Below are 18,733 nucleotides of genomic sequence, written 5' to 3' on the forward strand. Positions count from 1 at the left end.
CATTTTGGATATGCTTGGTGTGAGATCCCTCAGACATTCAGGTGGAGATATACATTGAACTGTTGGTTATGTGGGACTGAAGTTCAAGACGGGAATTAGGGTTGGTGTGTTGTATGATTTATTCGAATGTTTGGGAGCTAATAAAGGAATATAATATAATAATAATAAGGGAATATAATAAGAAAGAAATATAAGAATAATAATAAGAAAGCTCAGAAAAGAGCTATTAGAGGATTGATATTCTTAGTTGGCCTGAGGCTGATAACCCAGTAATGGAGGCAGAAGGAATATTCAGGCACATAGGAGGAAAACCCTGAGATAAGCACTATCATAGAATCCAACAAATTATCCCTGACTGGTAGTCATCAGTGCCAAACACTTTGGAGAACTTGAATAGAATTAATATTTGGAAAAGACCATCAGGTAAATTGATTTCTTGAAAGAGCACTTCAGACTACTGGTAGAGTAAAAGGCCAGATTATAAGGTGTTGATAAGTGAGTAGGGTGTGAAAAAAGGCAGGCTAGGAATATGGATAATTCTTTCTAGGAGTTTGACTGTGAAAAGAAGAAAGATAGAGAACAACATTTTGAGGGGATGATATTCAAGGGAGATTGAGTGTGTTTTTATGATTGAAAGAAAGGAGCCAGTTTTTATGGAAAGAAAAGGGAGGGAATTGGATCTATGGGGACTAATGTTATAATTTCTTTAGAGAGGAAAAGAGGCAAAGAGGATCAGTGAATGAAGAATTTAATAATAAACGTGTTATTATATGTGCAAGGCATTGTGATAGCTTCTGGGGATACAAATAGAAAAGTCAAACAGTTCCCACTCTCAAAAGAGCTCACATTCTACTAGAGGTCATAAGATGTACACATGGGGTGGGGACAGGAAAAAGCCCATGATGTCCATAAGTTGGAGAATGGCTGAATAAATTGTGGTATATGAAAATTATGGAATATTACTGTTCTGTAAGAAATGACCAACAGGATGATTTCAGAAAGGCCTGGAGAGACTTACACGAACTGATGCTGAGTGAAATGAGCAGGACCAGGAGATCATTATATACTTCAACAACAATACTAGATGATGACCAGTTCTGATGGATCAGGCCATCCTCAGCAACGAGATCAACCAAATCATTTCTAATGGAGCAGTAATGAACTGAACTAGCTATACCCAGAAAAAGAACCCTGGGAGATGACTAAAAACCATTACATTGAATTCCCAATCCCTATATTTATGCATACCTGCATCTTTGATTTCCTTCACAAGCTAATTGTACAATGATTCAGAGTCTGATTCTTTTTGTACAGCAAAATAATGTTTTGGTCATGTATACTTATTGTGTATCTAAGTTATATTTTAATATATTTAACATCTACTGGTCATCCTGCCATTTAGGGGGGGGGTGGGGGGGTAAGAGGTGAAAAATTGGAACAAGAGGTTTGGCAATTGTTAATGCTGTAAAGTTACCCATGTATATATCCTGTAAATAAAAGGCTATTAAATAAAAAAAAAAAAAAAAAAGGAAAAAGCCCATGATAAATGACTTCTATTTTGTCAGTAAAGTATAAAGTTCTCTTGTGAGGGATAGGAAGAAGATAATATAACATGTTTGATGAAAAACGCCAAATTTAGTAGATTTGTAGAGAGTGTGATAGAAAGAAAGCTAATGGGAAAAGACTAAAAGGATAATTATTGTTTTATTGTTTCTTTTTTTTCTTCACTGTATCAAGAGGCAAAGATTTTATTATGTTTTATTATGTTGCTATGTAGGCTTTTAGCAATTAACAAAGAGGAAAGATCAGAGCTAAGTTCCCTAGCAGAACTTGAAATTAAGACACCATTAAAAGCCATTAAAGCAGGTCAAATTTTAATGTCTCCTCAAGCAATAAGGTGGGCTAAATTTCTTTTAAAGGTTAGGTATACTTCATCAAGGGATCCTTGCTTTTCTTAAGATTTTTTTCCAAACTATTCTCTTTTAACCTTCTCTAATTCTTGCTTCTTTCCCCAATTTTTTTTCTTTACTGCTCTCATTTTTTTTTTTTTAATTATAGTTTTTTATTGACAGAACATATACATGGGTAATTTTTATAACACTGTCCCTTACATTCACTTATGTTCCAACTTTTCCCTTCCCTTCCTTTACCCCTTCCCCTAGATGGAGGTAGTTTTATACATATTAAATATGTTAAAGTATATGCTAGATACACAATATATGTGTGCAGATTCTCTTGTTGCAGAAGAAAAATTCTCATTTGCTTTTTAAAATATTTTTTACTTCCTTTAATTCTTGTCGTAATATGAGGCATTCTTGTTGGGCTTACATCTAGGTAGCATTTTTCTTTGTGAATTTTCTTTGTAGATGTTTTCGAGTCATTCTCTTCCATGTTTCATATCACCATGGTTGAGAGTTTTTTTGGTTTGCTGATTCTTCCAGCCTATTTCTTGACTTTGGACTTTATGTCAAAGCTGGTCTCTGCACGTTTGTGGTGGAAGAGGGGAAGGAAGGATGCATGACCTGAGCTTCTGTCCTGTCCTTGTCTTGCAATCAGACCTTTGCCTGAGGGTGTGTAAGCTTTCAAGATCAGTTAAATGCCCTCCTGGTCTGAGTTATATAAAGTTCTGGTCCAGGTTTGGGCCTCTTGGCTTGTTTTTGGCTAAGAGTTTCAGCACACTGACCCAAAAAATACTCCCTGACTTCTTGGGCTTTGCCATTAGAATGCAGACTAATGCCTGCCCGGGAGCCTCCTGGAAGGGATGTGGAGGGAGAGCTGGAGTCTTGGGCCTCCTCTGATGGTGCCATCTGCCTCAGCAATGCAGAAAGCAAGGCGGCACTGCTGAGGGGATGAGCCCACGAGGGGCTCCCAGGCAGTGGCATCTCGAGGGCAGGAGGTCCCTGGACCGGGAGTAAAAAGGCTCAGGATCATCATTGGGATGGCCCATGATTGGGCCTCAGAGATGGCTCTCTTGTAGTAGGGCACAGAGGCTGAACCGTGTGAGTGGCTGGCTGCGGCTTGGGGTCTGAGAACTGCAGAACTCCCACCTCAGCACTATCACACGTAGAACCCACAAGAATGGCAATGTGTGTCTATGGCGTACCCTGGGGTTGTGTGTGGTGGGCAGCAGGCCCTGGATGTGCCTTCCTAGTTCCAATCTGACTTCAGACATCACTCTGGGACTCTGGGCAGGTCACTTCACCCCATTTGCCTCCGTTTCTTCTGTGAAATGAATTGGAGAAGGAAGTAGCAAACCACCGTAGTTCTTTGTCAAGAAAACCCCAAATGGGGTCATGAGGAGTTAGACATTACTAAAAGACAACTCAAAATAAAAATGCACACTCGGATTCTTGTATGTCAGAGGACATGGGTTCGAGTCCTAGCCTTTGGGCCAGTCCCCACTTTGCCTCCAAGCCTTCCTCATGCCCTCCTTTTTTCCAAATACCAGTCATGATGAGAAAGTGGAAAGGATTATTCATTTGAGTTTGAGTTAAGAGCAACAATGTTACCATTTGCATCTCTTCTATTAAATAGTTATTTAGAGTTATTGTTATAGTTAAGTGTTTTCAAAGGTTGCTTTGGGCTATGAATCTATCTTTCTGACTGAGTGGTTGTGAGAGGTTTTGTACGCTACTGGAGTGCTATGAGAAATGGAATCAGTGTTATCAACTAGTGTCTTCTTAGTTGTTTTTGATGGAATTCGTGTAGAAGCAACCCAGGGACAAGTCACTGTTCTGCTGTTATATTTTGGTTTTGTAGACTGTTGAATAGGTGGATAAAATGACTCGTTTTTGTAATTGTAAAATATTAGGTCAATCAATCCACAAGCATTAATTAAGCAGTTCCTACTGTGTGTCCAGTACTTTGTTAAGCACTGGGGATACAAAGTAACAAAAAAACTCCTTCCTTGTCCTCAGGGAACTCACATTGTAATAGGAAAGAAAACAGGCGAACTACACACAAAATATGCTCAGTGTGAATGGGATCTATTCTCAAAGGCAAGTCACAGGATAGAGGGTACACAGTGAGAACTGGCTTTTGCATCTTGCAGAAGGTTGGATTTGCTCTAGCCCTTCAAGGAAGCCAGAAGGGATGGTTATAAACTCATCTTTATAGGCTTAGTGAAGAGCATCTTTCAGAAAACCCTACCAGCAAACAATAAAACAACAATGAAATGTACATTTTCTTATTCTACATGATTTTGATTTTTCTGCTAAATTTCTATATATTTTGAAAGTTGTTCATTTTGTATAGTAGGGAAATTTTTGTTATAATAATTGTCATTATTTAATATTATAATCAGATATGGAAGAGAAATTTAAAGAGAAGGATGAAAGAGAGCAGCAGTTAATGGAAACAAAGGAAAAACTAGAAAGTGAAATTGTAGAAATCATGAAGATGTCTGGAGATAATTCTTCCCAGTTGACAAAAATGAATGAAGAACTTAGGCTGAAAGATAAGTATGTTGAGTGTCATGTTATTTGTGTGTGTTGTTGTAATTGCTTCATATTGGGTCTTAAAATAACAATGTTAAGTAGGCACGTATCTTCAAAAATGGTGGGCACCTTTCATTGTCTTTAAAATGTGGTCTTTACATTAGAGGCAAGGTAAAAAAAATTTTTTTAAATCTGTGATGAGTATATTACTGTTTGAAAGATAAAATTTTTTTTCTTTTTAAGTTGTAAAATGGGGATATTACTGTTTGTGGAAAAGCAAGACCTTTGCATTGCTATATATAGAATCTTTTGGAGTTTATTAACAAAAGGTAAAAGACATTTATGCAGAGAAGTTTTTGGAACTGTATTTTGTTTTGTTTTTTTCTTGTGAATGGATATGGGTATGAATAAGGCATTGGTTAAATATTTGCTATATGCAAAGTGCTACATTAGGTGTTAAGGATTCCAAGAGAAAAATCAGATAGCCCCTGCTCTCCAGGAGCTCACATTTGAATAGGGGAGGGAACATAAGGGAGAACTTCCGCATCTGCTGGAAGAGGCCCATGGTGCAGCTGCTTCTACATGAATGTCACTCTCACTAATCAAATCATGTTGATTTGCAGATATAAGTTTAGTTTTATGAGAAATATTTATACATTATAGCTTTTTCACATTTATTATTTCAAAGTTTTGAATGGTTTTCCTTATAAAGTCTGACAATTTTTTCCTTCTAGATTTGTGGAAGAATTACAGCTCCAGCTTTCAAAGGCAAATGATGAAGCAGCTCTTCTGCAGAAAAGTATTGGGGAAGCAACTTTGAAAGCTGAGCAAGATCAGAAGAATATAATTGCAAAGCATGAGGAAGAAAAGAAGGAATTACAGAAGAAAGTGTTAGATCTGGTAAGAGGAAAACAAGTAGGAGCATTCGTTGGTTATGGGGCAGAGAGAACTTTCATCTCTTATATGGTTGGGTGGCCTGAATTCTAACATTCTGGATTCTTGCAGGAAAAGCAAATTGAGGTAAGCCATAGCCAGTGCAAAGACCTCCAAGCTAGACATGAAAAAGCCAATTCTGAGACAATCACAAAACATGAAGCAGTTCTGCATAGTCTGAAGAAAGCTTTGTTGGATACTGAGGGAACCCTGAAAGAGGCCCAAAGGAAGAACACTGATTTATTGAAGGAGATGGAAGAACTGAAAAAGCAAGCTGACAAAGCCAAAGTACGTAGTAAAGGGTTAATGTGGCAGCATATTTGAAAATTTCTAAGAGGCTGTACCGTATGACATTTGGCTATTGTGTTATTTGTAAAAGTAGATTTATTACCTGTTAGGTTAAATTTGGATACATAACATTTTCAGTCTACTGTGATTTGACGTAGAAATTGAGCCAGTGTATGGTCTGCATCATCTAGTAGTGAGTTTTATACTTCTTTGGGTAATTTGTAACCTTTATCTTCTTAGACTACCACACAAAAATCCAGATTTTGCCTGTGTCTTGCTTCTTGGTTTAAGTGTGTCTTTGTTTTTTAAAAAGTCCAATTTTCATTGTAGAGAAGAGTATTCCTTCCTTAGACTTGTACCTGCTATCACTGGCTCTTTGTTATCAACTTGCATCAGTGTTAGGAGAGTCAGTAATTAATCGGCAGGTAATTAATGTCCAAGAAGAATAAAAGGCAAATGCCAAGAGAATATAATATATTAAGGGAAACAAAACCTGGAATATGAGATTGGCTGCAGATATTCATAAGAAAGGAGTACAATAGAGCCATGAAAAGAACGGCTTCTTGGTCCCAGCTTTTCATATGTCTACATAAAGGGAGCATAAATATTTTGGGAAGACGGTTGTGAACTTAGGAAATATTTTCCAAATTACTCAAATGTTGAATTTGTCTTCATAGGCATCTTTTCAGAGATGTATATATTGGGTGTGTTGAAATTATCTGGTATTTATTGTGTATTTTGACACTATTATGGACTGGGGTTTAGCCCTCGTCTCAGTTTTTTATTGCTTAAAGAATGATTACTATTTGCCTCTATCTATTTTTCATGGTATTAAAGAATTACTTATTTAGTGGAAGGAAACTATGATAGATTCAATTCAACAAATATATTCAATGCCAACAAAACACTGGTATATGTTAGATACTTCCTTTAGGGAATTGCATGTAGAACTTGAAGCAAATCCTATGTAACATTATATAGAAATGGCCCATCCTTTAATACAATATTAAAATTTGTGACTTAGTTAATATCCTAAAGCTGAATAGATTAAAATGTAGCATTTTAGATACTCATTCTCCTAAAGAGTTCCAACTTAATAGCTTCACTAAAGCTTCCTGTACTAATGAGTACATTACATTCTGTTAACAGAAATGTATATTAAGAAAAAAAAACTCTTGGTTTTAGGAACAAAACAAAAAAATATTTATTGCCTTTGGAGGGATGGTCCAGACTTAGATTTTATTTGGTAAGAGAATTTCCTGGTGAAAAAGTTCCATCTACTAATTCAGTTCTGTATCTTTTCTGCAGTTGAAAGTCTCATAGTTTCCAGAGGCCCTACGATATTGAGAGGCTTGGATAGGGTCCCATCATCCAGTCTTTCTCAGAAGTAGAGCTGGAATTCAGATGTTCTTGTTGCTAAAACCTGGATAGCTGCTCATTATTCTATACTTGCTCTCAATTTTATCATTTTTCCTGTCACAAATACCATTAGAGACTTGAATAAGAACAACAACATTGTTTAATGAGTTACTGATTTGGATTTCACATCTAATAATTTGCCAGTTTTGGTAGATGCTAGTAATTTCATTTTTTTGTGGCCATGGTACATACTGATAGATGTAGCTTTGGTAATTCAGCATAATTTTTGATCAGGGAATTTTTTTCTTAAAAGCATAAAGGGAAGACAGTACCTCATTTCAGGTGCTCATAACCTTGTTAACACTTTAATTTAAAAAAATCCCCCCTAAATTTGGACTTTTTAGTCCTTACGCCATTTCTTGACCTTTTTCCAAAACTATTTTTGCATACTGTTGAATAACTTCAGTTTATTTTGTATAAACATAGGCTACTCAGTATGTCCTCAAGGTATAATGATAGCTAATTTGTATCAACAATTTTTACTCATTTTTAGTTTTTAAAATGTATTTGCATAATTTAAGGTATAACACTACAGTTGAATAGACTAAATCGACAAGCTAAAATATTTAAATATTTAAAATATTTTTCTTCCTAATTTTTAAAAATATACTTTTATAGCATCCATCAGTTCATAATCCCTGTAGAGTGACTGTTTGTTATTCAGTGAAATCAGAGATGAAGATCTTGTCATTTTAATTATTGAAAGGTTAATCCTGGAGAATTAAGAGTAAAACCTGATTTTAACAATCGGGTATTCTGCCAAAATCCTCTACAATTTTGTAGGTCTTTTCTATCACTGTGTAGAGGTGACCCTGGTTTGTGACCCTGGTTTCTTGAAGATTGTGCCTGCTCACTGTGACAGACCTTACTGAGCTTGAAAGCTTTTGAGTATGGTTCTTACCAGACTTGTCAGCCAAGGACCAATCTAAGTTCAGAGAGGCTCATTCCCATGAGGTTGGCTATCATAGATTGAATTTTATGGCCCATCAACACATGAATTGTTTTCTAAAGCATGAAAGGTCCATGATCTGCATTAGTGAAAGAGGTGCCCTCATTACTGAAATCATAGATCTGAAAAGTCTAGTTTACACTAGGCCTAGATTGCTCTTCACAGATGTAGTAATTCTTTTGGACAGTAGAAAACCTTTTTAATAAATTTGCTTTCTTATAGTCAGATCAGAAAGTTAGTAATAAGCTTTTAATGAATACTTATATTCATTAAATGCTTATAATGTGCCAGTCATTGTAATAAGTCCAGGGATTACAAAGAAATGCATAAATAGTCTCTGCCCTCAAGACCATGTTATTGGGGATTGTCTTAGAAGACCCTAAGATTTAGGGTGGGGAAAGGCTTCTTGCAGAGGGTGAGATTTTAGATGAGATAGAAAGAAAAAAAAATAGCCTACTTCCCCTTGCCTTTTAAGGTAATGGCTATTTGTTTGTAAACATTCAAGATAATTTTTTCTTTGCTCTTAAAAAATAATTCTTTCAGATATTTTTTGTATGTAAGAATGTCAGAAATGACTTTATCTTACTTTTTGGTACAAAACCATTTGTTTTCCTTTTATCTATCAGGGGTTATTTCTTATACTGTTGTTATGAAGCCAAGATACTTCACTGACACAGATAGCAAGCTGTTTGTCTTCTCATCCTGTGAGATTTTTATTCATTTTCTTCCATAAATATTCAGAGAGAATTTAGTCAGTATGCTGGTGGATTTTTTTCTAGCTCTTCTAATATTTCCTGGATATCAGTGCAACACTGGGAAGTTTGTGGTTATCTCTTGCTATATGTCCAGTCTACGTTCTTTTCAAGTCATGCATATCGTGGATGATGCCCTTGATGATGCGTCAATCAACTGAAATTTATCAAGTACCTGTACTGTGCTAGAAGCTGGGTAAACAAGTATACTTCTTGGAATACAGGACTGGAAATATGCTGTAGGCTGCTTATAACATGCAGCTTCCATTTCCCATTTGTTCGCCTATAATTTTAATTCTTCAGAGATTAGATTGGTACATAATTTACTGTGATATATATAGCATCACTGGGAGAATATTAGTGATAAAAAGATGAATATTGGGGGAGCCAACAATTGGTGAAAGTACTACATGGTTTATTGAAGATGATTTAGACTCTTCTATTCAGTTTTGGGTCAGTTTTATCATCCATTTGTGGTGTTTTCCAAGATATAAATGCGCATGCACACACATACTCACGCACATACTTATTCATACAGACACACATTATCATACTTTCTCACACATAAACACACACACATACATATTCATACAGACACCACATGTGCAGACCCACAAAAACACACATTCTCACTCTTCCTTCACTTGGTTCTTCTTGCATAAATTACTAGGTCAGTTTTGGGTGGCCATGGAACTCATTGAGGAGGCACTGATGTGTCCTAGGTTTCAATGAAGACAGCAAATTACCATCTTTAAACTGGACCATCTGGAGACCTTCAACACCCATAGAGAACGACTCTTCTATTTGGACTGTGCCCAGGACACTCTTCATGGCAGTAATGAACATTTTTTCTTCCAGGTTTATTCCTAGGTCAGGAATAAAATTGTCTTTGTGAAGTTGTTTCTGTCTAGGAGTCCTGTAAGATTTCAACATATAATTGTAAGATGTATAGTTGGAAAGTTCCTTACAGATGAACAAAGTGAGGCTTACAGAGATGAAATGACTTGTCTTGAGGCCCAGTTCCTTAGATGCTTTAGATACCTAATCCACTTTTCTCTTCAGTATAAAGTGCTGCCCCTAAACAAGGAAGACACTCTTCTGGAAGGGAGGTTTTATTTCTAACAAATCACATTTGGGTGGGTGAGATAGTTATCAACAAACATGGAAAGTCTTTTCTGTGTTTCTCAGTGATTTATATGAATATGAAGATGTGGTCTACCTTAGGGAACTGTTTTTAAGGATCTGCCTTTTATTTCTTCCATTTCACTGAAGAATCCAGTCACACATGCATAGACTCTTCTCATAAAGAAGCTTGAAAAGTTATCTCTGGGTGTCTTGAAAATTGTTACTTCCAGGATGGATTTCTTCTTTTTTGATAATCATTACTTGAAAGCAATTTCTACATTTTATATAGCATATCTGGCATTAAGGTGTTGATCTAAAAAGTAGTTCCACAATTACTGATGACAAAAATAGACTGCTGTCAATATTCTGATAGATATTTTCCATTTTAATTTTATTTGCCTTCTTGTATTCTTGAAATGATTAGGTTTAGATCCATTTCCTTCCATGCTTTTTGTAGACTCACCCTGTCCTTGTCAGCATTTTGCTGTTATGTGAGATTTACTTGTAATATCTGTCATCTTGTATAGTGCTTTGCAAATGAGTTTATATTTAAAACTGGTGTTACACTTGGTTGACATGCACTTATTAAGGAGCTTCATAATTTGCTGGTTGAGGCAGTTTGGTTGTTCTGACATCTTTGTTGTGAGTATTATTTTATATTTTAAAAAACTTTTCTAAAAATTACGTAATTAGATAAACATTTTTACTTTTATACATTTCTCATTTTTAATTCAGTAAATGTTTTTTAAGTGCGTATTATGTGCTAGGCACTGGCAATATGACAAAAACACCAATCCTTGACCTCATGGACCTTGTATTCTTTTGAAGTTGACATTGAGTTAATATCTAGTTTTAAATAAGTCTTTTTGTCCCTATTCTGAGTGCATGCAGCATCTTAGTTTATCCTGTTAATTTTGATCTTTGCTTTATCATTCAGCGACTCTCCCAATTTTGTGAACTACAGCATGTTAATTATGCTTTTAGTTTTAGTTGAGAAAATACATGATAGGAAAAAGCTACTCTGAATTCAGTAGCGCTTTAAGTGATTTTATATTTTTGTAATCACAATAGTATGTACATAATTTCAAAAATAGTATTTACATGCATAGGCATTTATTTGATCTATAGAAGGCATACTTATTTAAAAATTATAGCTGACACTGACATAACTATTTAAAGTTTCCTAAGCACTTTTATGTATTTTATCTCATTTGATTTTCACAACTACCTTGTAAGGTAGGCACTCCAGATAGTATTTATCCCCATTTTACTGTGGTGGAAACTGAAGCTCACAAAGCTTAAGAGATTTGCCTATAGTCAGTCACATGACTAATGTCAGAAGTTAAAACCAGGTTGTGACTCCAATTTCAGCCCTCCTCTGCCAAATCACATTGCCCCTTTCTTTCTTATAGTGAGATATTTCTTGAGATAGACTTCTTGTAGTGAATATGTCCTGAGTAATTAGCAACCCACTGGTTAGAAACTATTTTTCTGACTTCTGATTTTATGCTTGTTCTGTTGTGCCATACTATATTTCTTCTTAAATAGGTAAAACATTTTTTAAACATTAAAACACTAGATTAATATATTAGGGCAGCATGACATTGTAATTTGGGGTTCACCTTCCACTTCAGATCTAGCAAATCACTTAAATCTCTTTAAACCTCTGTTTCCTTTTTTTGTAAAGTGAGAAATAACAACAACCTCTATCTTTTAGGACTTTTGGTGCCTGAACTATATACTTCTATTGTCTGCTTTGGCTCTTTCTGATTTAGGTATGAACACCATATCTTTGTCATAAAATTTGGTAGGAATTCTTCTTCTCCTATTTTCTCTAAATATATAATACTGGAATTAGTAGTTCTTTAAATGCTTGATAGAATTCACTGGCAAATCCATTTGGCCCTGGAGGGTTTTTCTTAGGGAGTTCATTGATGGTTTCTTTAGTTTATTTTTTTTTAATAGGGCTACTTAAATATTTTATTTCCTCTTCTGTTAATCTGGGCAGTCTATATTTTTGTAAATATTCATCCATTTGACTTAGATGGTTAGGTTTATTAGCATGCAATTGGGCAAAGTAACTCCCAGAATGCTGTATACACATACACACACACTTGCCCAATTTTATAGTCCATATTAGATATACCCAGAAATTTGTCACAGAAAATTTTATGAAATTGAATTTTTTTCCTCATAAGACAGTCTATTTGATATTTCATGTTATTTTAAGTGCCATATGAAAAAGATCCAAACTAGATCCTGTAAAAGTTTCCATTACATTTGTATCAAATTCTTATTTAATGAGATTGTACTTACAAATTTCCATTGAGTAAAACCCAAATTTCAAAATATGAATAGTATTTTTTAAATATAAAAGAAAGGTTAAACTAAAAGCATAGCTAATAAAAAAGAAAAAATTCTGAAAAAGCTTCCCAAAGCCGGATAATTTTTGCCAAGCTATCCTCTCATCAGAAAATTTTCTACATTAAAAAATTTACATTCTGACAGTCTTCTACATAGATATAATAATTGAATTCATGGCAGCTGATGGAATCAATGAATGTAGTGAGAGAAGAAAAGAAGATGTAGGACAGATCCTCAGGAAATACTGACACTTAGTGGATTGAAGATGGATGATGGTCTGGCAAAGGATACCGAGGTGGCTCATGGGTAGACATAAAAAGGACAACCAGGAAAGAGCAGAACTATGGCAATCCAGGAAAAAGTGTGGCCAAACAGGAGTGATGTTCAACAAAGTCAAATGCTGCAGTGATGTCAAGAAGGAGAAGGACTGAGAAAAAGTTCTCAGAAGCTAGGAGAAAGAAGTTTCAGTGGGGTGGTAAGCGCAGAAGCCAAATTGCAAGGAGTTCGTGTGTGAATGGGAGAGGAGAAACAAGTGAATGTACTTGAATTTTTTGGAGGAATTTTCTTGTAGGGATGATAGGATCAATTGAAAGATTTTTTTTTTTTAAGGATAGGAGAGCCTGGTCATGTTTGTAAGTATTCTGAAAAGTCCCAGTAGACATGGAGAACGTGAAGTAGGTAGTGAGAGAGTCAATTATCAAAGAGGTAAGCTCCTAGAATAAGGACACAAATGCAGGGGCACCACCTCATTGCCAAAGATTAAAGCAAATCTGAGGAAAATGAATGATGTTGACAAGCATTGAACTGTGGGGTGGGGAAAGAAGGAGACTTATAACAAATGGACTCTTTTATCAATAAAGTAAGAGGCAAAGTCTTCCACTTAAGGGAGGATGGTATAGCTGAGTCAAGAAGACATTTGGACAGATCTTGTGTGGAGTGGGCTAGAGAGTCAGGAAAAATATAAAGGGTTTACTGTGTGAGAAGAAAAATTTAATTGAGATTGCATAACAAATGCATAGTGAACTCAATTGGGATAGTAGCTGTGATTTCCTCCATTAGTGTCAAGTAGCATATCCTTAGATTTAAAACCCTTTGTTATTTTGCTAATGATTATATTTTACTTGTATATTGGGACCTTAGCTAATTTCGTAGTTCCCTTTTCCTGTTGCTTTCTGTTTGACATTTCTGTGGTTGGATAGGATGGATCTTATGTTGATATTCATTTATTTTGGTTGAACCTCACCTTCAAAAACTTATTTGTTATTGGAATTTCTTCAAAGAAGATGCTTGTAAAAATAGTTAGGCTCTATGTTTCTAAATGCTAATAATGAAATTCTAAGGTAATTTCAAAATTTTGTTGGTGGGACAGGGTGGGAAGGAGGGAGAGGATAAAAACGTTATTGCTACTGGTCTTAAGGGAGTTGCTGCCTAAATGGTCCTCCCCCATTCCATTTCTCCTTTCTTGCAAATTTTTAACATTTTAGCTAGTATAGTAATTCTCAACACCTTTTGATTTCTCTTCCATTACTCTAACACATCAGCATCAAATCAGAAAGGGATTGCATGGAACTCCAGGCTATTTTATATTCGTATGCATTTCATAGATTGTCATGACCAACCACCAGGATGAGCCTCTCTGTACTTAGGCTGGTCCTTAGGCAGTAGATATAATCTATTGCTGGGACTTTAATTGAATTTAATATGGCTTGGTAGCCAGAGCTTGCACAATGCTGACATTAATCCTTGAGAATTCAGTGTCACTTCCATGCCAGGAAGAGGCATTGGATTTAGATATTGTGGAAGGAAGATAAAATGAGATGGTAAGACAATATAAAGTGAGATAACTATGAAAGTACTTTGAAAAGTTACAAGTCTTAAATGTAAATTGATATTGTTAGACTTCCTACTTAATCATTTCTTCCCATAATCCTCCTAGCTAAGGAACTCATTGATAGTTATGCCTACTAAATTTGAATTACAATAACTTTTGTTCAGCCTTAATCCGCTTGCATTTGTCTGCTTGACTTGATTTTTTTCCCCCTTTTCCCTACCTTTTTGTTTTAGTCTCTAACTTATTTGTTAGCATCAACCAAAAAAGAGATTGAACTAATGTCAGAAGAGCTGAGGGGTCTGAAATCAGAGAAGCAGCTTCTTGCAGAGGAGGGGAATGCTTTAAAATTAGACAAAGGTTCACTCTTATCAAAACTTGTTGAGGTGGAGGCCAAGATTTCTTTACTGCAGGAAGACCAGCGGAAGCTGTGGTTAATAAATGAAACTCTTAATTTGGAGAAGGAAAAAATCCTAGAAGAAAAGCATGATGTAGAAAAGTTGTATCAGGAAGAGCATCTCAACAAAGAAGCTTTAGATATTGAGAGAGAAAAGTTACTGGAAGAAATTAATACTGCTCAGGAAGAATTCTTGAAGATAAATGTAGAAAATGATAGCTTGCAAGCTTCCAAAAAAAGCATGCAGACCCTTGTAGAAGACCTTCAGAGACATAATGATTCCTTAATTACTGAATCCAAGAAGAATCATAAGGAAAAGGTTGAATTAGAGAATCAGCTGAAGAAACTTACTATTGAAAATATTACCTTAGCTAAAAATAAGGATGATATTGTCCTAAAGCTTCAGAACTCCTTTGAAGAACTGGCAAGAGATCAAAAAAACTTGGTACAAGAAGTTGAAGAGCTCACAAATGAGAAGAAGTCGTACTTGGAAAAGCAGTCAGGCCTTAACACTCTGTGTGCAGCCTTAAAGAAAGAGAAGGATGATCTTCTTCAAAATAACAAGGATCTACAGAGTGAGAAAGATGAACTACTCAGGAAACAAGAAAAACTGAATGTTGGCTTGGAAGCAGTTCTCCATGACAAACAGGCGCTTAGCATGGAAATTAACAGGCTGCAGACTCAGCTGGATGACTCAAATAAGTTGCTTAAAGATGCAGAGAAAGTGGCTGTGGAGCTTCAGTCTTCAAAAGCAAGTCTAATGAAATTTCTTGAAGAAATTAAAACCAGTAGGGAGATTACAGATTCTGAATGTATCCAACTTCTACAAGAAAAAGAAACTTTGACTTCATCTCAGAATAGGCTTTTGCTCGAAAATGAAGAACTCTCAAATGAAAATAAAATGCTCTCTGAAAAACTTGTCAAATGCTCAGAAGATGCTGCTCACAAAGAGATAGCTCTGAATGAGAAGATTGGTTATCTGGCTGCAGAGAAAGAAGTGGCTTGTCAGAAGTCCTTAAAGTTTAAAAAGCAGCTGGATGGTCTCCTAAAAGAAACATCTGTGTTAGAAACACAAAAAACAAGCTTGCTTCAAGAAAGAGACACTTCACTCAAAGCCATGAGTGACCTTAAAAGGAAATTTGATCAAGAAACTGCCAACAGAAGAATCATTGTTCAAGAGAAGATGAAACTTCTTAGTACTATTGAGGCTCTGAAGAAGGAGCTTCAGGATAAAGAAAAAGAAAGCCAAGAACTATTGACCAACAAACATGATTTTTCTTTGATGCTAGAAGAAGTTGAGGGAGCCAAAAAGAATTTAGAAAAGGAATATGCTGATCTGTTGGAAATCAAAGAAAATTTGGAAGCTGAACTTAAGACTTGCTATTCTGAAAAGGATATCTTGCTTCAGGATGGGTATAGCTTGCAAGAAGAATGTCAGAAATTAAATGAAGAGGTCAATGAAGTGCAGCAGGCCTTGATCCTTGAAAGAGAAGCTAGAGAGCAGGACAAGGAGAGTTCTCTGTCAGAAAATAATAAACTACAAAGTCAAATTGTGTTCCTGCAGCAGGAATTAGAAAAATCAACACTTTGCAATAAAGAACTTCAATCTGAGAATCTAATCCTGGCCCAGGAGAAAGGAAAATCAGAGCAACAAGTTGTGAAAATTGTTAAGGAAAAGGAAGTTTTGAGTGCAGAGACTGCTCAGCTTGCTGCCAAAATAGACAGTTTGAAAAATGATTTTGCTTCTTTGACCAAATCCAAGTCAGAGTTGCAAGATCTGCACAGCTGCCTCACCAAGATATTGGAAGATCTCCGGCTAAGCCATGAGGTGACCACTGCCGAGAAAGCTAAACTAATACAAGAGAATAACAATCTCCTTGCTGACCATAGAGAAGTCATGCTGAAGAAGGAAGAGCTTCTGAAGGAGTTGAAAGAGAAGGAGAAGATGGCAGAGAACTACTTTACTCTCCAGAAGGAGATTAGTCAGTTAGCCAAAACCAACAGTAATATTTCAGCAAACCTCCTAGAATCACAGAGTGAGAATCGGATCTTGCGGAAAGACAAGAGCAAGCTTACTCTGAGAATTAGAGAGCTAGAGACCCTTCAGTCATACACGGTAATTCCAAAGATTGAGGTATTGACCATCTATATAATTACTAATAATTACTAACATCTATATTAGATGAAGTCAAATATGAAGCAGGTAACTTCAGTGATTTAAGGATATACTTTATTTCCATATTGAGCACTTCACAAAATCATTGCATTTGAATTGGAAGAGGCTTACAGAGGCATCTAGTTTGTATCTAGAAATAATTCCCTCTGCAGTATAGCTGACAAGTGGTCATTCAATTTGCACTTGGCGACCTCTATGAAGAAGACTCTCCTCCACAGGGAGCTTCTTCCAGCTTTGAGGGCCAGAAAGTTTTTCCTTACATGAACCCTGAATTTCTTTCTTCATGCTCTACTCCTAGTTCTGTCTTGTGGGGTCAAACAAAACAAATGTAATTTACTCTTTCATGTGAAGTCTTTCAATTATTTTCCATAGGCCAAACATCACTTATTTTCAATTGGTTCTTATAGGGCCCTTCACAGTCCTGGTTGCCCTTCTTTGATCTCTGTCTTATCAATGTCCCTCCTAAAATGGTACAGCCAGAATTGACCTTAATAGCCCAGATGTAGTCTGATCAGGGTGAACAGCAGCATTCTTAATCTCATTCACGAAAAATATGTCTTATACCTGCAGTCTAAGATCTCATTAAGTTTTTTAGGTATCCTAACATTCTTTTGAGTAACTTGGGCTCATAGGCATTAAAATGCCTAGACTTTAAAAACAAAAAAACACCTGTCATCTTGTCAATTTTTGAACACAAATGTACTGGATTTTATTTAATTCAATTCATCTCAGTGCTGTCCTCTTATCAAGATCTTTTTGATAACTGGCTTCATTATCCAGTGTATTTGCTCTCCTCAGCTTTGTATTATTTACAAATTTGATTCAAGCCATGAATAAAAAAACTGGAGCACTTCACTGGAAATCTGACAAAAAAACTATTAATTAGGGGATTTGATCATTCATTGAATTCCAAATCTGTTTTTTCTACAAGAATATCTGAAAGATTTTATCAAATACTTTCTTAAAATCTAGGTAAACTGTGAAAATATTTTCTACAGCTTTCCCCCTTGATTTAAAAGTTTACCAATTTTATTTTTCATATATTCAACAATTTTAGCAGGAATTGAAGTCAAATTCACTGGTTAAGTTTTTAGTCTCTTTTATTTTCCCTTTCTTTAAGACTGGGGCATTTACCCATTTCTTATTCTCAGTAGTCTCTCAAAGATACTGACAATACTCTTTGTCATCAGTAATCATTGCAACAATTTCTTTGAGTACCTAAAATGTAGTTTATCTGGGCAGGTAGGTTGAACTCATTAAGACAGCTAGAGCTTTCTTATAATTGCCCTGCTTTTCTTGATTAATCTCCTCCCTATTAATCATCTTTTGTGCTAGCTTTCCTAATCCAGAGGTAATTTTTCTTGGCATAGAAAACAAAAGCAAAATGAGAATTGGGTGGCATGGTTAATTATTATTTATCTGGCCATCTATCCCAAAAAGCAGTCCTACCTTTTTGTTGCATATTCCTATTTCCCAACTATAGTTTTTTTTTTTTAATTAAAAAAACATTGGTTTTTTGTTGTACTTTTTTTTTCCAAATGCGTCTCATGACTCAGCCCTATACTAGGTATATCCATCCTCTGCCTCTTTTGTATATATTTTTGTGTGTGTTTTTTTTTAAACATCCTATCATACAATCCTAGATCTGCTGGAAAGGACTTCACAGGCCATCTTGTCCAACCCTCTTTCTCTGGGCTTAGGAACAGAATAACTTGACCAAAGTCACACAGTTTAGTATTAGAGGTAGGATTTCAGACTGACTCTGGAGCCAATATTTTTTTTTTACTCTGTCAAATAGCAAATTCCTTGTATTGTCACAATGGTCTCTTTATAGCTTTCTTTTTTCTTCCTCACTGGAATTGTTTTTCTTTCTGTCTTCAGAATTTCTTTTACTTTAATAACATCATTTCTCTTCTACACTATTTCCCTTGTGGATTTTTAGTACTTGGTTTCTACCTGCTATTGTTTTGAGCCTTTTAAAATATAGTTATTCCTTCCACATCATGACTTTCCCCATTGTGGTTCTGATTTATCACATGTGAGCGTAAGAAACTAAATGGGGATTT

At 35.6% G+C, this 18,733-nt stretch overlaps 1 protein-coding gene across 27 annotated transcripts in view; it reads left to right on the forward strand.

Annotated features, from left to right (window-relative positions):
- The window catches only part of CLIP1 (CAP-Gly domain containing linker protein 1), a 138,933-nt gene that overhangs the window by 72,289 nt on the left and 47,911 nt on the right, over positions 1–18,733 (forward strand). For 15 of the 27 annotated variants that reach the window (XM_031948495.1, XM_031948498.1, XM_031948499.1 and 12 more), the window contains 4 exons: positions 4,304–4,460; positions 5,171–5,336; positions 5,442–5,657; positions 14,331–16,607. In XM_031948495.1, the coding sequence (XP_031804355.1) occupies positions 4,304–4,460; positions 5,171–5,336; positions 5,442–5,657; positions 14,331–16,607 (2,816 nt within the window). The remainder of the gene's footprint in view (positions 1–4,303; positions 4,461–5,170; positions 5,337–5,441; positions 5,658–14,330; positions 16,608–18,733) is intronic. The other 12 variants (XM_031948511.1, XM_031948512.1, XM_031948519.1 and 9 more) reach the window with 1 other exon arrangement.

This window comes from Sarcophilus harrisii, chromosome 1 (genome assembly GCF_902635505.1).
Source record: "Sarcophilus harrisii chromosome 1, mSarHar1.11, whole genome shotgun sequence".
Classification (NCBI taxonomy): domain Eukaryota; kingdom Metazoa; phylum Chordata; class Mammalia; order Dasyuromorphia; family Dasyuridae; genus Sarcophilus; species Sarcophilus harrisii.